General features: G+C 42.1%; 1 protein-coding gene across 1 annotated transcript in view; it reads right to left on the bottom strand.

The window, feature by feature from the left end:
* MYCBP2 (MYC binding protein 2) overlaps positions 1–13,288 on the bottom strand; it is a 171,666-nt gene extending 158,378 nt beyond the window's left edge. The window contains exon 1 of the mRNA XM_041471250.1: positions 12,553–13,288. Coding sequence (XP_041327184.1) covers positions 12,553–12,824 — 272 coding nt within the window. The 5' untranslated portion in view covers positions 12,825–13,288. The remainder of the gene's footprint in view (positions 1–12,552) is intronic.
* Between the last annotated feature and the right edge of the window lie 9,120 nt (positions 13,289–22,408).

Consider the following 22,408-nt stretch of genomic DNA (forward strand, 5'->3'; position numbering starts at 1 on the left):
AGAAAGGCTGGAAGGAGAATTCAGGGAACTAAAGCCCTGTGAGTCTGACCTCAGTGCTGGGGAAGGTCATGGAGCAGATCATACTGAGTACCATCACATGACACATACAGGACAAGCAGGTCACCAGGGCTGCAACATGGGTTTATGAAAAGTAGGTCCTGCTTGACCAACCCGATCTCCTTCTATGACCAGGCATCCCACTTAGTGGATGAGGGAAAGGCTGTGGATGTTGTCTACCTGGCCTTCATAAAGCCTTTGGACACTGTTTCTCACAATACTTTTTTGGAAAAAGTGGTGGCTCATGGCTTGGGAGGGGACTCTTTGCTGGGCTAAGGCCAAATGCGTGAGGTTGCACTTGGGTCTCGACAACCACTCGCAGCACTACTGGCTGGGGAAATGGCTGGAAAGATGCCCGTAAGAAAAGGGTCTGGGGGCACTGGTTGACAGCTACTGAACACAAGCCAGCATAGTGCCCAGGTGGCACATCTTGGCCTGTATCAAGAAATAGTGTGGCCAGCAGGGCCAGAGCAGTAATCACCCCCTGTACTATGCACTGTTAAGTGTTGTGGTGTGATGCCATGACTTGCCTCAGTTTCCCCTGGTTTCTCCCTGAAAACCAGGGGTTTCCTTCCCCAGAGGGGGTGTGTCAATCACCTCTCCTTTTCCCCACCCTTGACCCCTGCTGGGCACTGTCTATCAAACCAGAAATACCAAGGAGAGCATCGAGCAATTGATAGGTTCAAAGGATGCTCTCCACCCCCTGGGGGCCATTGGCCCACCCAGGTGTCCCTCTCACCTGAGACCCCCTCCCCCTGTACCTGGTTGGTGCTCCCCCTGGGTCCCATCCCCTCCCCTGCCCCTCTCCCCAGGTAAAAGAGCAAGCAGACCACGCTGCTGGGGTCTGGTGGAGAGTTTGGTTGGAGAGTAGAGTGGAGTTGTTGCAAGATTCACAGGCTGTGCCACCAAAATAAAAACTCTGCTATCAAACCAGAAATACCAAGGAGAGCATCGAGCAATTGATAGGTTCAAAGGATGCTCTCCACCCCCTGGGGGCCATTGGCCCACCCAGGTGTCCCTCTCACCTGAGACCCCCTCCCCCTGTACCTGGTTGGTGCTCCCCCTGGGTCCCATCCCCTCCCCTGCCCCTCTCCCCAGGTAAAAGAGCAAGCAGACCACGCTGCTGGGGTCTGGTGGAGAGTTTGGTTGGAGAGTAGAGTGGAGTTGTTGCAAGATTCACAGGCTGTGCCACCAAAATAAAAACTCTGGATTAAAAACTCTCCATCAGGACCCACTCCTTTCTTCACTTCGCCTTAAAGGTTTCTCCAGCTCAGAAAGGCTGAGGAGTGACCCCCTCAAAGCAAGCTCCAGCCCGCAGGCACTGGAGCTCAGGGAATACCCGGACTTGTCCCCACGTGCTCAGCCGCAAGCACAGGTACTGAACAGCATCTCTGGGGAGAAAACACCACAGGTGCCGCTATTTGGTCAGCAGCCGAGGCCAGACAGACCAAGGCAGTCCCATCAGTAATATTGGTACACTCCAATAGTTAAGGTCACACCTTGAATCCTACGTTCAGTTTTGGACTCCTCACTCCAAAAAATTGCTGGAGAGTGCCCAGAGAAAGGCAAAAAATAGCTGCTTATGTGTCTTATGAGGAAGGGCTGAGATAGCTGGGGTTGTTCAGCCTGGAGAAAGGGAGGCTCAGGGGAGAACTTATACCTCCACACAACTCTCTGAAAAAAGCTGTAGCCAGGTAGGGGTCAGTCTCTTTTCTCAAGTAACCAGCAACAGCACAAGAGGAAACAGCCTCAAGCTGGACCAGGGAAGGTTTAGATTGGGTATTGGGGGAAAATTGTTCAGCACAAGGCTTTTCAAGAACTGGAACACACTGCCCTGGGAGTGGTAGAACCACCACCACCAGAGGTATGTAATAGGTGTGTAGATGTAGTTCTCAGGGACACAGGGTAGTGGTGGACTTGGCAGTGCTGGGTTAGAAGTGGAACCCAATGATATTAAAGGTCTTTTCCAACCTAAACTATTTAATGATTCTGTTTCTAGTACCGCAACAACCACCATTTTAAAACACAGCTCTGCTGGAAGATCTGATTGCTCAGTACCATGTTTGTTCCCTGTGACACATCTTTTCAAATAAAATAAAGGATATTTTATTCGAGGACAAATGAAACTTCATATTGATCCTACGTCCTTCTGGTCTATTTTCTTAAGGACTATAGAATCACATCATTCAAGTTAGAAGGGACCTGTAAAGGTAACTTTTTTTTTTTTTTTTTTTTACTGTGAGGGTGACTGAGCACTGGTACAGGTTGCAAGCAAGGCTGTGGAGTCTCCATCCATATTCAAAGCCATCTGGCAACTGGCTCCAGGTGGCTCTCTTTGAGCAGAAGGGTGGACCAGATGAACTTCAGAGGTCACCTCCAGCTTCAACCGTTCTGTGACTGTGTCTGATTCTGCCAAACCCTGCTCAAGCAGTGTCAGAGACAGTAAGGTGCCCACTATCATATGCAGTGGCACTTTTAGTATTACCAAGGAGTAATCTCTAGATTACTAGAGTAACCTCTCTAGACAACACCTGCTGATGCTTGACCTTTCTCATAGCGAAGAATTGCTTTCTTGTAATGCACTGGAATTTCATGAACTTTAATTTGTGCCACATCAGTGCCATGTCAGGGTGGGTACCATTACTGAGAAGCATCTGGCTCTCCTTTCTTCATTCCCTCACTGCATTAAAAAAATTACTCCTGAACCTCCTCTTCTCCAGGCTAATAGTCCCAGCCCTCTCAGCCTTTCCTTACTGAAGAAAAGGTCCAGATCCTTAATCACCAACATGACCCTGCACTTAACTCTTTGCAGTATCTCTCTCCTCTACTGGGAAGCCCAGAACTGGACACTCCAGATGCAGCCCCACCAGAGAGGGGAGAGCAGCTCCTTCAACCAGCTGGCAACACTCTTCCTAACATAGCCTAGGAGGCTGTCTGCCACCTTTGCCAAGGCAGTGCATTACTAGCACACAGACAGCTGCCGACCAGTACATCAAGTTACTTCTCTGCAGGGCTATCTCCCAGCTGGTCAGCCCCCCAGTGTTATTTCATCCCTGATGCAGGATTCTGCAATTCCCCTTGCTGCACTTTAAAACTGCACTCAGCCCAAATCTCCAGCCTGGCTGCATCCCTCTGAAGGCAAACTCAACCATGCGGTATATGAGGAACTCCTCTCTGTTTTGTACCATATGGGAACTTGCTGGGGGGACACTGTCCCAGCATTCAGGCCATTACTGAAGATGCTAGACAGCATTTGCCCCAGTATCAGCTTCTAGGGTACATGACTGACGACTTGACTCCAGCTGGACTTCCTGTCACAGACCACAAACCTCTAGGCCCAGTCACTCAGCCAGCTCCCAGTCTACTTCACTGTCTACTTATGTAATTGTTCATTTATTGTCATTGTAATTGCCATTCATTGTCAGCCTGTGCATGCTGTGGGAGGCATGCTTACTCAAGCTGAGGTACAGCACATCCACTGCTCTCCCTGCCTGTATCTGTAGATTGCCCATCAAGGCCTGCAGATTTTTAAGGAATTCAGTTGTAAGAATCATTAGAGTGGGAAACTGTTCAGCTTGATAGGCAGACCTTAAAACAACACTAAGAGCACAACCAATATTTTCCCTAAATCATAAAAACTTAGTCTTTTTTGATTGCTGACAATATTATCTCAGATGACCTCAAATATTTAAAATTAGTGTTATTTTTATTTAGTAAGCCTAAAATTCAACATTTTTAGTGAAATGGACAATAAGTCAATCGTCATTCAAAGAGCCATGTGTACGTTCTCCAAGCCATTACCAGCTTACATACTATCTTCTTTAAATAATTAATCAAGCATTCTGACATGAATTTTCATCCATGCCAATAATAAAAGGAAAAAGTCAGGGCTTAAGCAGTATATCTACAAATGGAAAAATCACTAAAATCCTGTCCCCTAAATCCGTAAATCAGGGTAAGGAACATCAGCTGCAATCCAATTACCACAGGCTTAGAGGAAAACATAGACAGAGTAGTAGGTTTACTCTGGGCTTCTAAGGCATCTGAAAAGAAAAGGTTAAAGCAGAGTAGTAGGACAGGTTTACTCTGGGCTTCTAAGGCATCTGAAAAGAAAAGGTTAAAAAAAAGTCAGAACAGAAAAAAAAGGCAACCCTACTTATTGATTTTCCAGTTGGGATTTTTATGTGCTATTGTTGGTGAGCTGAAATTGCACATCTTTTTAATCATTAATTTCATAACTGAGGACTATTTTACTATGACAATAACTTTCTTAACAACTACAATTTTTCTGAAAGCCAAAACTCTGGAGGCTCAAGAAAGGAGTTATTCCAGCTGCTGGAATACCCTAAAAGGCCTCTCCAGTAATGACAGAAATAAATACTACAGGTTCTAAAAATGAAATTAAAACCCAACTGCACAAGTAAAATGGAACTGATTTTCATCTGACCATGACAAAGTACAAAACAGAATCTGATCCCTTTTGTAACTGGAAAGGTTTCCAAAACAGCATAATCTGTCTCAGATAAAGAAAAGCAACTTAAAAGAAAGCATCCCTCCAAAGTGTTCTCCACACAAAGAGAACATCTCTCAGTACAACCACTGACAACTGGAGTTTCTTTTCTGTAATTAGCTGATTTTTCATTATTCATGTCAATGCTATCTATGAAATTAGATCTCCAAGAAAACCCTTACTCCTCAAGTTTGTCAATGCAGATGAAAGCATTTATCCTTAAACACTTCTATGACTTTTTTTTGTATTTGTAAAGTCATCCAAACACAGCAGAGATGACAAAATCTGCACCTCTGGCCACTCTCCTATCTAAACACAACCACCAAAATTAAAGTGTATATACAAAGCTATTTCACACAGAATCATATCAGCAGAATTTTAATTTAGCAAATATGCTACATGAAGTCAAGGAAAATCTGTACGTATTAAGAACTCATTTAGCCCATTACTAGTGGTCAATGACAATGTAACATATTTAAAGTGATTACTATCAAAAGAAAACCACAGAAATTCTTAGTCTGCAACAAATAGCAAAAGACAACTGCCAAGTGCAAGCAACTGAAAATTCACCAGTTTATAGCTGTCAATGGTCTACACCGTATAGCAGTATATTCTAGAAATAAAAGTAGATAGAGAATCGATTGGTTTGAAGAGAAAAGGAATAGAGACATGGCTACTCTGAAAACATACAAGCATAATGAAGACATATGAGCATCTGTTGGAAAGAATTATGCATTGGCTAGTGGGAGCGAAAAGCAAGGCCAAATCAGATAGGAAAGTCACAAGTGACTACATGTAACATGGTGAAACAAAATAAAGAAGAGGCTGAAATAATAAAAATAGAATAAGGTATTTATATAACAACAAGCTCATCTCAGTGTAACGTAAATGACTGGCTGGCTGCAGATCTGTATAGACACAGCAATAGAAAAGATGAGCAATGTCACCAACTGCAACAAGGAGCACAGCAGAGAAGTAAGACTTCTGTTTTAATCCCATTAAGGTTAAAACTCTGAGCTACAAACTTTTCTATACTGACAGAGATCATGGCCAAAATAATCTAAATACCATGGCATCTGTGAATTTAAACTACAAGCAACAGACGTCTACTTTTTGACTTTATCTGGCTTTGGCTACAATAAAAATTTTCTTCCAAGCAGCTTGTATCGTGCTTGTATGTTTTGGATTTGTGAAGGGAACAGTGCTGGCAGCACACCTGTGATTTATCTGTTGCTCACTAACACTTGGACGGGGTCAAGGCCTTCCCAGTTTCTCACAGTGCCCTGCCAGCAAGTAAGCTGGGGGTGCACAAGAAGCTGGGAGGGGATATAACTGGGACAGCTGAATCCAACTGACCAAAAGGATATTCTCTATCATATGACATCATGCTCAGTATATAAAACAGGGAGGAAGAAAGAAAAAGTGGTGGGACAATACATTCAGAGTTATGGTGTTTGTCTTCCCAAGTCACTGGGAATGATGAAGCCCTGCTTTCCTGGAGATGGCTGAACATCAGCCTGCTGATGGTAAGGAAGGAATTAATTAATTCCTCGTTTTGCTTTGCTTGTACACCCAGCTTTTGCTTTACCTACTTAACTGTCTTTACCTCAGACCCTGAGTTTTCACACTTTTATCCTTCCAGATGTCCCTCATCCCACTGCAGGGGGAAAAAACCCAGGAGTCATGCGGTGCTCAGCTGCCCACTGAGGTTACACCACATACACCCTTTCATAGCAACTATAAAGCATTTTCCAAGAGTTTTAAACCCATTACATATGGCAATAATGCTTGGAACACAAGCCTAAAAAAGTTAAGGGAAGAAAATGAAAACAAGGAACAGCAGTAATCTAACCAGGCATCTCCACTTTCACGTGGGAACAAGGAAACTCAGTTTCTGATTTTTTTTTAATAATGTGTACAACAGGTATAAATTTAGATTTATTACACTAATAGCAACAAAATTTTTCTCAGGCCCAAGTAGTCATAGATGTACTAGATGCAAAGAAATAATTATCATTCAGTTTAAGTTCATCTAATTAAGTTCATCAACACATTCATCAGTCTGAAGTGCATGAGCTACAACATGCTATACACTATGATACACTACAAAAAAATCATATAAAGCATATCAATATGCTTTGAAACACATGAAACACTAATCTAAAAGTACAGAAACCATCTGCCTTAATGCAGTCACAGCATAAGGAGCCTATTCTCCTGTGTTAATTTCTAGTATTAATCCTTTGAAGGGACACAATGGTAGGAACTGGCTGTGAAAGACCAAAGGAATAGATCACCTTCATAATGTATTTACAACACAAAGTTAATTATAGGAGTACTATTGCACTTAGCACTGTGCACAAAGCAGTGTTTATGGCAAATGAGGTAAGAAAGAATACAAAAATGTAACCATGTATTCAAGTAATGCTGCAAGGGATCAAGTTTTCAAAGTAAACAAGGGATTAGGAAAACAGTTTGCATAAAGTACCTTGAAACTGTTATTGATACATCCCATGTGCTTTCTATAAAGACATAAACAGACTTTATCTTTAAATCATGGGTTTGGCAAAACCTACATCGTCATATGTTAGGAGGAGATTTTACTAAAAAAAAAATCTTCAAAATATTTTGGCCAGAAGGAAGATCATAATATGGGAGGAAAACCAAAAGGATACCCTGACAGCTGATAGTTAACAGAAAAACAAATTCAACACCAAGTTTTTAAATATGCAGGAAACATATTTACTACATTAAACATGGCTAGCAGTGAGGAATGGTAACTTATTAAATTGCTTCAGCCCAAACTTAACTGCCTCAACTTGCTACCCAACAAACCATCAGTGTGCCAGAGCAGATTGTGTAACAAACTGAAACTTTAACTAGCATGTCCTCTCAGTTTAAACCAAAAAATACAACATCCAAAAAACCCACCACAACCATGGATTCGTGTTTTAATTTTTCCCATTACTTATATAAATTATTTTTTACAAATATACACAAATAAAATTCCCATCTTAAGCCTCTCAATGTAATATTTTTGGGATCTTTCCAGCTTCTGTTATGTTTCCTACACCAACACTGAACAAATACAACCATGTTAGACTAAGAGACAAGTAGAGGTTTTTAAAAAAACTACTATATAAAACTGTTTTCCTTAACAGAATATAAGGTAAATAAGTAAAAATTCACTTAGTGTATTTTATTATTTTAGTAATTTGCTAATCCCCATTAACCAGCAGGGCAATATAGTATTAAAACATTACTACACTGCAGCTAAAAAGCCTAGAGCAGACAGCAACTCTCATCAGCTCTTCTAATGCACTGCTTAATCTAAGACTCAGCACAACAATTTCCCAATTAAACAGTTTTAGTTTACACAAGACTTGAACTTGGTTTTGTAAAATTACATCTACAAAACACAAGAACTGAAAAACAGATGACAAACTAGACTAGAATATTTCAGTTGGAAAGGACCTATGGAGAAAACCTTTGCACAGGAATAAGCAGGAAAATGTAGTAGGTAATGTAACACCACTATCATTTTACTAGTCTTTGTACACATAACCTTTATTTTTTAAACTAAATAAATGCTTCCTACCTTTTTGCAATTATTATTCCATATTAAAAGAGCAACAAGTTACAAACCAAAAAAACTAACAGCTTTTGTAAAGGCTTTAGATATGAAGAAATTAAGACTTTCTTGTGTACCAACAATCAAATTCACACAAATCTCATACACCAAAATTTACTTAAAAATAGTTTTCATAATATCGTTAAATCCTCGCAAGGCAAAGCTAAAGCTTCAGTAATATTTCTGCACTAAATTTTCAAGTATATATACTTGAAACATCACAAATAAGCACTGCTTTACTGAGTGTAAGTAAGGGTATAAGGGAAGACTGTAAATTTCTAAAAGCCTAAAGACTAACCTGATGTCCAGAGGATATATAATTTACAATTACAAGTGTAAATGAGTAACCTACTTTCAAAATGTGCTATAATCATCTAGCTGAAACAATCAACATGAAATAAAGTTGGCTGCCTCTTCTTCAGCCAAAATAGCTAGTAAAACAGCCATCTGATTTCTAGTTAATATAAGAAATCTTACATTCCCATCATTACTGAAATGTTCCTGGCCTCAGTGAGACCACAACACTAAAGTTCACAACACAAACAGAAGCTTTCTTTCTTTGAAGGATCTAAGTTGAGAGGCAACTTTAGCAACAAAGTAATGGTCATTCTGGCATGAGTATTAACTCACTGTCATTTCAGAGTACACTGCCATTGTAATATAACAATTTGAAGTTAGTCCAAATTATGTAGTGAACACTTCCACTACAAAACAGGTCACACTAAAGCCATTATGAATTTATACAGCTATCCATATTTGACAAGAAGTCTCAAAGAACATGCTGAGCCCAACTGATAATTCTGGTAGTACATAAATAGGCGAAAGGACAGTAAAGGGACTGGCAACTCAGGGAAACCCCCCCAAGATGCACAAGCAATAAAAGCAACATTTCAGATGTATAGGGATGTTTGTTAGGATTAAGTTGTACTACAGAAAAAGTGCATTTGAAGACAGCAAAAATGTGAAAATCAGAAATACCTTACTAAAGCAAATACAGAGCTTTGGTACAGCACTAACACCAGTGCCCACTTGCAGTTTTGTCCATCTAAAACCCAGCATACAAAACAACAGTTTAATTTAACATGGATTTTTAGTTGCCCTCTGAAGAGGCCAGTACAACCTACTAGTGTTTTACACACTTCAGTGGTTACACTAGACATTATGTAGTTATTTTCAAATACTTCAGTGGCCACAAAGCAGAGAGACTATAAACTCAGGCATGCTCAGAGCAGATTCTTCTTGAATTGACAACTAAACTGTCCACTTCTGGTAGTACTGCAGCAGATCCTTAACATTGTTATCTGTACAATCACAGAATTAGATACTTTTTTCTGTTTCCTTTCATAAAATTATTAGGCTGACATGAGTGACAAAAATAAGTTTCTTTGCTCCCACGTCTCTGTACACAAAAATCTTTGTGCAACCCTTCACCTCACGTGTCACAAGTGCAATCACAAGGTGAGCCAGATCAGGGAATTAGTCTGGATTACAACAAACCAGTTTTGCCAAGTTAATTTTAACCCAGAGTGAGTCTCTAATCTGTTACTGCAAGACACTACAGAAGTATTATGTCAGCGTGGCAGGGGGAGCAAACACACCAACCAGCCCATCTCCTGTGGAGACCAGTGTCCATGACACTGCAGCCCGTATCACATGAGGAAATGCAAAGCACTGCCGGTTCTGTTTCAAAGCCAATTACTGCATCCTACTCAACACGTGATATTCATCCCTTCCGATGACAGCCAGCACAAACACCTTGCAAATGTGATACTAATCTTGTGACTTTCAGATAATCTCCACAATGTTTGATTTCCTTGTCTACACAAAAGCATTTTCATACTGCGTGCCAGTTCTTCATAAACATTACGGTTAGGTTTGGAACAGAAGCACTTACTGAGACAGGCATCGGTCACGGCCCATGAAGTGCAGAGTATAATTTTGCAGACTTGAAGCAAAAATTCCACATCAACTTATTGCAAATAGGTTGCACTATCATTTTTCACATTAGTCTTCTTGGAACACATGAAGAATTTTATTACTATCGATAAGCCAATTTGTTTCACTTTTTTTCAGCTACTTCAAGTTATTTTTCTAGTCACAAACACTCTTACTGGTTAAGAGGCTTTAAATTTTCCATATATATAAAAATCAAGTTAGGACTTCTGTCACAACCTATATTATCTTAAGTCCATTTAATTTATCTAGCACTGTTCTCTACCATAGCAACTAGATGCAGCTACAGTTAAATTTAAAGCTCTCTTTAGAAAATATTTGGGATTTGTATTAGTTTTGTAAAAAGGCATATTTTTGACCATTTCTGTTTAAGTCTACCAGGTGGCTGAAGTATTCTGCAGTGTTTTGACAGCAATATGGGGAAAAGGTGGAGACCACAAGCGGTATCTTGGCTGCCATCAGTCTGTCACATAAGATAGTGGGGGTAGTGATAGCAGGAAACGAGGTATTTATAAAATAATCCTCCTCTCAAAAGTCCAATACACATTGGCAGTATTCACCAGTATTAACTGCCTGTCATTTACTTGCCAAAGCCCGATATAACCTGTTTGCTCTGTACAAGGAGTCTGTCTTCTTTGACTTGAATTCAAAAACATAAATTAAAAGAAGCATTAACATTTACACACACCTAAAGCTAGTATTTTCTACAATTTTAAGTATAAGGGACAGCAGTTGAATCATCCTGAAACCAAAAGACATGGAGGACACGACTAATGCAAAACTACAGCTTTAAAAAAATACAGACCCCTGTGGGCAAAATTCAGACAGGTATTTGAGCACTGAGGAGCAATTGCACAGCTGATTTCCTTGCATTTAGTAGTATCCTTACACTCAGCACTTGCAGTCCCGGGATTAAATAATACGAAGATCAAAAGCAGGAAGAGATTTAATGGAAAAGGTATAAGCAATGAAATAAGGAATATGTGGAGTAAGAAAACACTTGCTGGTCTTCAGGGGGGAAAGAAGAACTATGGTTTCCCTATCATACACTCTGAAAAGCAGTCAGTAGCTGCAAAGATGTCATGCACCCATGTTATCATTCCACGTTTCCAGCATTTACCATAAGCAAACTAGGAAAAGTACGTGTCTTAAGTTAATTCCACTTCTAGACAGAGCTTTCTGGGGCGAGGGGGGTGGGGGGTGAGCCCTGCTGTCAAGTCCGACTAACAAAAACCTGAAGAAGCCAAGCAGGCAACCTCCTCGTGCTTTACAAGCCTTTGCAAACTTGAAACAACGGTGACTCAAAGCTCTCCATACGACCCGGCCACCCACATCACAGCCTAAGAGCAGCACAGGCTGAGAACACAGGAAGGTGCCGGTTTCATGTCATCCACATCCTCAGCGACCTCCGGAGGGGAACAATGGGGAGCGCCCGGGCACCACGGGGGAGCCCTTCACACAGCGAGACCGGGCACCCCGCCACGGCCTGCAGGGCCGGGAGGATCCGCCCGGGCCGGCCCGGGGGCTGCGGGGTACGGGCGGCCTCCCCGCGGCTCCGCGCCGCTACAGCCCGCAGCCCCCTCCCCGCCCGGGAGCAGGGCAGGGCGGCATTCCCGGCCGGAGGAGCAACAGGCACCCTGCTGCGGCCCCAGAGCCGGCCGGCAGGACCGGGAACGGGAGCCCTAAGGGGCACCATCCGCCGGGGGAGGGGTGCTCGGGAACCAGGTGGGGCCACACCGCACCCCAGAACCCCGCAAGGCGCTGCCTCCCTCCAGACACCGAGGCCGCCTATATGGCGATGGCAAAGGGGAAACATGACCTAAAGAGGAGAAGGAAAAATAAGGCAGGGTAGCTAAAGGCAGCCTCAGCACATGGAAAAAGCGCCACGGTCTCTCGCTCGGGTAACACAGCCAGCGGGAGCCACGGGTGCCCTGCGCAGCCTGTCTCCGGAGAGACCACCGCATTCAGCCCGTTCCGGCAAGCCTGGCCGGAGCGAGGTCTGCCCGGGGGCCCAGCACTGGCATTCTCCATCCCCCCGGGGGATCCGGGCCGCACACTGGGGCGGGCACAGGTAACTCTGCCCCGGAGGGCCCCGGGAGAGGGGGCGGCAGCGCCATCTGCGCGATATCGCCCGCCAAGCGAGCGGCGGGGCCCGGGCGGCACCTGGGCAGCCACCGGGTTACATCACCGCCCCTTCCCTCCGTCCGTCCCCCGGGGCGCGGCGGTGCGGCCACATGGCAGCGGGGACACCCGCGCTGCCCGGCCCGGGGGCGGGGAGGAGGATGAGGAGGGCGGCTGCCGGGAGGGAGGAAGGTGCACGCGCCGGGCCGCTCCCAGCCGGCGATGGGAGGGGTGGCGGGGGCTGCGCGTCTGGCCCGGGAGGGAGCGCGGCGCGCGTTACCTGCCCGGGTGGCTCCCCAGCTCACGGTCGCTCAGCGCCGCCGTGTAAATCCTCCGGTATCTGTCGGCCAGGGCCTTCCCGGAGAGCAGCAGCTGGTAGCGGCTACGGCAGCCCAGCGGCGGCGCGGGCAGGGCTCCCAGCCCGCCGGCCGAGCCCTCCTCGGGCCCCATGGCCGGAGCGGCGCCGCCGGAGGAGAAGGAGTAGCCGCGTTCGGCCCCGGTGCAGGCGGCGGCGGCTCCCGCAGAGGCGGCGGCGGCTGCGGCGCTGCTCATCCCCCTCCCCGCCCGCCCCCTGCTTGCGGCGGCGCCGCCTCCTGGCGCGGCGCGGACACAGGCGGCTCCCGCTGCCTTCACCGTCGGGGCCCGGCCATGGCGAGGCCGCAGGAGGCGCCGCAGGAGCCGCCCTTCAGGCTGCGCATCCACCCGCGCTGCGGGAACACCCCGCTCTTCCCCTCCTCCAGCGGCGGCTTCAGGCCCCAGCTACCCGCCGCTCGCCTTCCGCCCCGGGCACAGCGCCCGCCGCCACCGAGTCCCGGGAAGGACCGTGCACCGCCGGGACCGGCGAGGGAGGGGGCGGGCTGCTTGCTTCCCCCTTCCCGCTACAGGGTGTGTGTGTGGGGGCGGGGGGCGGAGGCCGGCGGTGCCGCTTCCCCTCCGGAGTTTGTGCTCGGCGCTGCCGCCGCCCTCTCCCCGCACGGCCGCCCCGGCCCCGGCCCCGCCTCCCTCCCGCGGGCAGCGCGGCCGCCGGGCGCATGCGCTGCCCCGCCCGCCCCGCGCGGCCCCCGGGAAATCCGGGCTAGGCGGGCAGAGGGAGGGAGAGAGGGAGCACAGGAGCACCTGCTGCGTGCCGCTGGAGCAGCGCGGGGCCGGAGCACCCGGGGTGGCCGGGGGACAGCCTCCCACCCCCGCGGACACGCCCCAGAGGGGTCGGGCTGCGCGGGCCCGGGAGGTGGATATTCTCACGGTGCTTCTCCTGCGCTCTGTTGGGAGTGCGCATCACGGGATCAGTTGGGTTGGGAAAGACCTCAGACATCGTCGAGTTCAACCTATGACCGAACCATCGCCTTGTCAATTACACCATGGCGTCAATTGCCATGTCCAGACTTTCCCTACACACCTCCAGCGACGGTGACTCCACCACGTCCCCGGGCAGTCCATTCCAATGCCTGCTCACCCTTTCTGTGAAGAAATTCCCCTAATGTCCGGCTTGAACCTCCCCTGGCGCCGCGTAAGACTCAGGACTTGTTCTGACCCTAGCGCCCAGAAGAGGCTGAACGCCGCCTGACTTCAACCTCATTTCGGGTATTTGTGCAGAGTGTGTGTCCATCGTATTTTATTGAGATGTCCCATGCCTCACACCTTGCCTCTGTGCTATGTAATGCTACCTAGGAAGGATCTATGCCCAGGAGCAATATCCTCCATGACATGAGGCAAAGTCCAATAAATCGAGTTGCCACATTAGGTAAAATTTTCCTTAAGTTGCCTTCACTGTCTCCAGGGCAACTTACCTGTTTTTAGAGGATAAGAGAGGCATGGCAGCAGGCACTTTCTTATCTTCAGGTCACTTACATTATTGCTTTTTATCTGTTGGAGTTGTAGCCCTGCAGTTTTGCCACACTTTCTACTCCTTTATAAAGCTGAAAACTTCAAGTGTATAGGCCAGAATATGTAATATGTAATAAATAATAATAAAAAAATTAATTTAAAAAGCCTTCATGCCAAATGCGGTTTGGATTGCAGTCCGCAGAAAGCTGTCATCCAAAGAAGGTATATGCTGACATATTATTTTTAATTCTACATTCCAAAAAAGGCCCTAAACAAACCCTGGAATTCCCCTTCTTGTAACTACAGGTAAATATTTTTGCAAACAATTACTGCATAATCATAGAATCACAGAATAGCTGGAATGGATGTGACCCACAAGGATCATCAAGCCTCTGACCTGCTCAGGACAACCAGAAGCATAACGTGCACCTGAGATAAAATAATAGCAAATATAAGAGAACTGTGCAATTGCTATCTTAAGTTTGTGTGTTGCCCACCAGTGCTTAATCTTTCAAGCTAAATTTCAGGTACTTTTTTTTTTTTTTTTTTTTTTTTTTTTTTCAAAGAAGAAGAGTTGTGGCAAACAAAAAATTACAGAGAAGTAGAGATGTTGGAACCAGTAAATTCATGCAGGTTTCCACAAAGGCAACTGTTCAGGTAGCAGAAACACAGCCAGAGTAGTGCTGCCACTGAAGAAAAAGCTACTTTCTGATGCATTTACAGGCAACTAGAGACCATTCCAAAAAGATTTAAAGCATTAACTTCATAAAAAGCTTTTGATTATAATTCTTATACTGTAGTGGGTGGAGGAAAAAAAAAATCCAGCAGTGATTAAAAGGAGCCATGAGAAAAGAAGTACCATGTCTTATGGTGTTAACCACCACTAAAGCATATTCCCTAAGAGAATCAGTGATAAGTCTTTCTAGCTCCTCTTCTAGGAATTACCTAGAATCATTCCTAAAGGTAAGATCCATAAAAACAAAGAAAAAAAACAAACAAACAAGAAAACAAACACACCCCAAATAAACAAAGACACACAGAAAAAACAAACATGAAAAAAGCAAAACCAGCAAATCCACCCCCTTTTAGCTCATATTTTTGTTTTATTGTAAGCTGTAACTTTATATCCAAATAGTAATTTTTCCTTCACCAAATGCACACTGCCTGACAAAAGGGTTGAGTTCTGATATAACATCTTCTGTCTCATCTCAAAATTATTCTGCACTGCTGCCACTGCAGCCATCTTACTGCATGGGCAATAAGTGCTGGCAAACTTTTATGAAAGTGATGCAATTTATTGCAATTCTTGCATATTGCTGCAAAATCTAGAATTTGTCTGGGCTTGTGTTTACAGAGCCACTCACAGTGGGGTGAGATTATTTGCAAACTGCAACTTCTACTCCACATCTGTTTTCATCTGAAGTGTTTTTCAGTTTGGGTGAATCTTGCAAGGTGCCCGGGGTGCAGAGTCCACCTTCCATAAGCTTCAGTCTATGATGAGCAATGGAGTTTGATAAGGATTTGCCAGGCCAGGATAACACTGTAAATTCTTCTAGTCCACCTCTAACCTCTCTTTACTCAAAATACAAGCAAGTGTCCAGCTTTTGAGACTCTTAATGGCACAAAGTGAGAGCTGGGTTCAGTCCTCATTCACAGCCATATTTTCACTTCTTGCTTTGTCCTTCAAGGAAGCCACCTTTTCTTTTTCCTTTATTTATTTATTTATTTGGACTGTGGTACTCTTGTTTCATATTCTGACACCGATTCTGAGCAACAATATCACTACTGTGCCATGTAAGAACATTCAGAAGTACACATTTCATCTGTTCCAGCCTTATGCTAGATCTGATATTCACTATATCACTTGTAGTTAGCATAAAGTGTATTCTGCAGATCTGGGATGAAATAATTTCCAGTTCAAATCTATTTCCTTGCTTGTTAGTTGGTGGTGTTTTCTGTTGCTTGTTTCATTTTTTTTTTATAGGGATAGTGTCATTTTGGAGACTGTTTGCATCGGATTAGCCCTCTGCTTTCTGTGGCTGCAGAGGTTTAGCAGTACATTTGAAAGATGGATTTATTATACCATCAGAACAAACCCAGTCCACTGAGCAAAGCTACTTTGTGCAGAATATATCTTACTTCTGACAGTATTCAGCTCTTTCCCTGTTTGCAAACATCTTCCTGCTAACACAGAAAGAAGTGATTGTCCATCGGCCTCTCCCTTTAAGGTGGGGCTTACAGCAGTTGTGTTCATTCACTTAGCACCTTTATAAATAAGTTTTAGCAGAACAAATTGTTTGCATGTCATCAAGAATCAGTCTGACAGTCTGTCTTATTCACTGTCACGGCTCACATGGATCAGCATTGTTGGCTCACATGGATCAACACCACAGAACTAGAATTTCCACCAGGTAATTCCTGTATCCTGCATGACAGAATGTAAAGTAGAAAGTTCCATTATTTCATAACCTAACCTTTTTACTATTTGATTATATTTCCAGGCCTTTTTTTTTAAGCTTTGAAAATATGATACAAACCAACGCAGTAATTTTTTCACAAGCAAGTAGTGAATCTAGAGTAAAACAACTTTAAAATTTGTAAACTAGACAGTTTACATGTCACATTGAAGCCAGGAAATTATGAACCATAGAATTTAGTACTTCTGCAGTTAAACCTGTAATTTACTGCAGTCAGATGATGTGAGAATTCTTTGTTTTCCTGAAGCAACTAGGTCTTGCCAACACATTTGCTCCAGAAATAGGACTTAAATCAGTAATAACAACAAAAAAACGCCATAATGATCTTTTGGTCATTAGGCTTATGTCCCTGTCAAGATGTGAGGCTGTTAACATGATCAGTTAAAAGGACCATTTTTCACCACATAGTTCCACCAAGCTGGCATCTGTTTTGGCATTATTACTCTGTAATAGAAATCTATCATTATTTAAGTATTTATTAAGCATTTATTTTAAGCATTTATTTTGAGACGTCATTATTTTTGGGGACATACACACACACAAGCACCAAAACCACAAAATTTCACAGCACAGTTCTTTTCCTGTACTTTTTTATTATAAAGAGCTCTTTACTGATAGAAAGCACAGAACAGGCACTATACTGCCTCCATATTGCAGACAAAGCTTTCTTCTCCATGCTACAACGGAGCTGCTTATTCCTCCCTATACATTTGTTTTCCAGGTCAAATAGTGCCACTAACTTATGCTTACCCAGGTTTATTTTTGGTACGCAGAATAGATGAAGGAAAACAAAATGCACATATTTAAAAAATAAATTTAAATATGCAACTCACCAAATTTATTTGCATTGTCATGTTTTTTTTTCCAAGTCAAGTTTTTCCATTCTAAATTGCGGAGACATGCTAAAGGAAAGCAATCAGACAAATGGCACTTCATTTTTTATGCCAGCTGTCACAAATACCAGAGTTGGATAGTCAAAAGGTACTTCTATGCACCCTTGAACCCACTTTTGTCATTATATTACTTATTGTGCCAATATTTAGACCTTATTTCCACCTTAGAATAACCCTGTCTTTTCCTTTAAATGCTTTCTTTAAAATTTATTTTGTAAGCACAAAAAAAATAGTGTGAAGTAAAAGCTTAGAGTTTGATGCTGACAAATATATAAGCTCTTCAGTTAAGAAAATTACTTCTTTTAGGTGGGGAGACCAACAAAGAAAACCCAACACCTTACTTCTGCCATGGTAATATAATTGGCATTAATCCAAATAAATATAGGTACACATGGAAGTAAAAGAGACTATTAATGAGTAACTTTTTCCTTTCAAAATTTCAGTAATTATTATTTAACAGTATTCCACCAGATTTCCCCTTATACAGAAATCTAGATTTTATATATATATATATATATATACACAAATATCTGAACCAGCTAAGCACTACTTGAAGACAAACACAGTTGAAGAAGTATTACCAGCATATTATCAAAATTTATGCAGAACTTTTTAGCCAACAGCACTGAAGTTTGTGAATGAATGCAAAAAGTCAAAAAACAAACAAACAAAAATATTAGAAACTCACAATAATACATACTAGTAATATTTTATAATATATTATTGCTTTGAAAATATTATATAGGTTGAAAGGAAGGGCTAGTATGGCTTAACATTCAAATCTATGTATGTCAGAAAGCTTTGAAACTGGACCCTGAGCTGAAACAGTTCTGAAACTTGGAAATTTCAATTCCTCTTGAATATAGCATATGGAATAATGTTTACTGGATTGTCACATAGGATGAAGAAACAAAGACTAGGATGTAAAGCCATTGAAAAGTTCTACCATGGAAACACAGGATTGGAAAAATCCATTTGGATCATCAAGACTAGTCTTCTACCTGAAATGTTGCAATGTACATGAGAAACAATCCTGCATCCTTTACAAGACTGGGAACACCTGAACTCTATTGAAAACTAAATTAGCTTGTCAGGGAAAAAAAAATCCCTAGCAGTTCAAATATGTTACTCTGCAAGCAATAATCTTGGATATCCCCAAACCAAAAATGGAATCAGTTATATTTCCTTTTTTTTTTTTTTCCCATTTCCTTATTTCCACACCAGATCAAAATAATTTTATTGAGTCTTCCCAAATGGGTAAAGTGGGTCAATTTTAAATTCAAATTCCAGACTCAGAGCAGAATGCCGGGGATATATTTAGAACAATCATGTTGTTAGTGAAAGCTTTGGAAGTCTAGCTAATAAACTGAAGGGATGGTGCTGTGATCACAGGAGGAAAAAAAAATACAGTCTAGGATGCAACTGCTTAAAACTTCACACAGTTATCCATGGACATATTTTTAGTAACTGTAAGTCACTTAAAACAGTTTTCTTGAGCAACTGTAAATTACATTAATACCTTTGTGTTGTTTATTAAATGCAGAGTCCAGGAGTTCAGTTAAATTAATAACTCAGTGAACTTTTTCAGCTCTTAAGTTAAAACACCCAGAAACTTTCTACACATGAATCATCACTTTGGATTTACTGAACTCTGAGGTAAGTGCATATACCTGTTGCTGCACTAGCCACATTATTCCCTGTGGGATCTCTTTTTGAGATGTAATGTTATAATTACTAAGGACTACTACATTAGTCACTTAAGAGGTAATTTTCTTACAAATATGTATCAGTAAGGCAGCCAAAAGGAACTTCCCATTTCAACTGGTCCTGAGAACAAGCACTGTTCCCAGTATTTCTAGGAGCATATATTAAACAGTTAGACCGAGAGGCAAGCACCCAACACACAGTTTATTATTCTACTTACATTTTAAAATTTTTAGATTTTCAAAGCCCTTGGGCAAAGCATATTTGGCCATTATTTGTGGGAGAGTCTACATCTCTGCTGTTTCCTGTGCTAGAGTCTGCATCTGAAGTTGTGGGTTTTGATGTACTGAAGTTTATCATACAGTTTAGTAGCATGCTTTAGTAACATTGAGAATAGGGTCTTTGTCCTGGACACTTGTGACTGACCTGATAAGAGTATGATAAGGAATTCCTGATAAGGAATGGATCTCACTCAAATGGCTTCCTCACTTGTTGCTCTCCCTTCTGCTCTCATTTCCACCTAAAGGCAGAAAAATCAAGAAATTTACCGAAATAGGAGTAACCCATCAAAGGGAAACCTAAAATTCCTGCAAATTGATAAAAATCCCAAGGAATAAATGGTATTAGAGTAACCAGAGTTATGACAAACAAGAAAAAATAAGTCACACCAGAGTAGTGGCACCATCCTGGTTTCAGCTGGGATAGAGTTAATTGTCTTCTTGGTAGCTGGTACAGTTTTGAATTCAGTATGAGAATAATGTTGATAGCACACTAATGTTTGAGTTCCTGAGTTATGGTTACCCAAAGTCAAGGACCTTTCAGTGTCTCACGTTTTGCCAATGAGCAGGTGCACAAGAAGCTGGGAGGAGCATAGTCAGGACCGCTGACCCAAACTGTCCAAGAGGATATTCCATACTTAGAACAGCATGCTCAGTGTATGAACTGGGGGAGCCTAGCCAGGAGCTGCTGATCACTGCTCAAGGATGGGTTGGGCATCAGTCAGCAGATGGTGAGCAATTGTATTGCACATCACTTGTTTCTCTTGGGATTTATTCCTCTCCTTTTCATTACTATTATTATTGTTGTTGTTACTATTACAATTACTAATTATTGTTATTATTATTATGTTTTAAATTGTTTAAATTATTTAACAGTTCTTATCTCAATGCATAAGTTTTACTGTTTTTTCCTGTTCCTCCTCCCTAGCAGGGCAGGGCAGGGAAGTGAACAAGTGGCTATATGGTACTTAGTTGCCAGCTGGGGTTAAGCCATGACATATACACACACTCAGAAAAATGTCTTCATCCATCAACATTTCTCACTTATTATTCAAATGCCACTGACCCACTTATGGAAAGTTATTTTCTTGAAGTACTTGCATTACCTTGAAGCAGCCAGGCACTTTTCATTCCATTAACACTTAAGACAGGTGTAAGGAAAATCCACAGGACTACGTTTTTTAAAAACTAACTGATCACAGAGGTAAGCCACATCAAGAAGTCTAAAACCTCTGTCTCCAGATTCAAAGAGTTCTTGGGGTTTTGGGTTTTTTTTTGTTTTTTTTTTTGTTTTTTTTTTTTTTTTTTGTTTGGTTTTTTTTTTTGTTTTTTTTTTTTTTTTTTTTTTTTTTTGTTTTTTTGGTTTTTTTTTTGTTTTGTTTTTTTTTTTTGGTTTTTTTTTTTTTACTTCTGGGGGTTTTTTAACCCCTAGAACTGTCCTGGTACTTAGAGATCTTTTAAAAGACCTAGAACACTAAATTTGTGCTTTTATGTGGTACCAACAGAATGACAACAATAATTACTCTGTAATTGTTTTAATGTTACTCCTTCGGTAACAGAAAGGACTGCAGTGCTAGACAGTCAAAGATGAAATAGCTTTAGTTATGCTCTTACACAAAAGTAGGTCTCATTATGTAAATCTTCCTTCTCTCTTTGACAGAAATACAAGTATAGGTTTCTAGGTTAGTACTACACAATGTTCCAACTCAAACATCAACACCGTATAGAACATAATATAAATAGGTTATTGATTAGATGATAAACAAGTACTTTTTGAGATGTATCAGTATATGTGCTTTATCCATATTAACTGAATTTACTTCTACCTTCTTCTTCTGCAACTAGTTTCTAGTTCCTTCTACACTACAGAGTGACTGAAGGATTAGTCTTGTACAAGAAAAAACAAATATAAAAAACCCACAAAATCTAACAAAGTACATATCACAGTCTATCACAAGCAGCTAATAATCCATATCCTTCAGGCAGGATTCCCTAGTTTTAACTACCTATGTGTGTGTTAGCTGTGTTGCCTACACTAGACAAGCTCTCTCCATTGTAAATGAAAAAACATGAGTATCTCCAAATGGCACTTCATCCTGCCTGTTTTTATGGTGGAAAGAATTGCCCTTCAGATGTGCCCACCATATTTTAATTAGAGCTTGAAACAGATAAATAGCACATAAAACCTTTAATCAGGCAGTTATGATGTGTTTTCCAGTTGCTTTACTCAATGCAATGCAAAGCAGCAAAATAAGAAAGCAGATGTGCCTCATGGTGCAAGTCTTTCTAAAATGTGTTAGAAGGCCATTTACTTTGATTACAGGTGACCATTGAATGCAGTTTACCTTTGGCTATAGCTCTGTTCTGTTGTAAGAGCAAGTAAATTCAAAATATATTCATCCTCTTTAGCCCCTAAACTCTTTTTTACCAAAAGTCTTCCAGCAAGCCTTACTAATGTCATTCCTTGACCTCGACAATGGAAAAAGTTGTTTTTCAGAGTTTAAGAGTTTTGCCAGTCAGCTACTGTCATTTTGCTTTCCACACCAAGCTGCCTTTAGCTAAAGCTATATCCCACTGTAGTCCTTAGACCTTAATTGTTGGAATACTTCTGGATGCAGCTCATCTAGTTAATTTTTCCATTGCACTTAAACAAAGTATGGTTTGGGGTTTGGTTTGGTTTTTTTTGTTGTTGTGTTTTTTTGTGGTTGTGGTTTTTGGTCTTTTTTTTTTTTTTTTTTAAATAGGAACTGCTTTTGACTGGTGCTTTAAGGTGCTGTGTCAGCTGGTCCCTTAACTTGTCCCAGTTTTAGGAAGCTCTGCAACAGGTTTTCTTTGCTTTTAAAATTTACAGTTTTGTTTCTGCTAGATCTTTTTTACCTCCTGAATTTCCAGAGTTTTACTTCTGCTGTGTTCTGAGAAAAATAGAAAAGCTGGTATTTAATTTATTGTCTAAATTCAAA

This window comes from Pyrgilauda ruficollis, unplaced genomic scaffold, assembly GCF_017590135.1.
Source record: "Pyrgilauda ruficollis isolate IOZ18807 unplaced genomic scaffold, ASM1759013v1 scaffold26, whole genome shotgun sequence".
Lineage (NCBI taxonomy): Eukaryota > Metazoa > Chordata > Aves > Passeriformes > Passeridae > Pyrgilauda > Pyrgilauda ruficollis.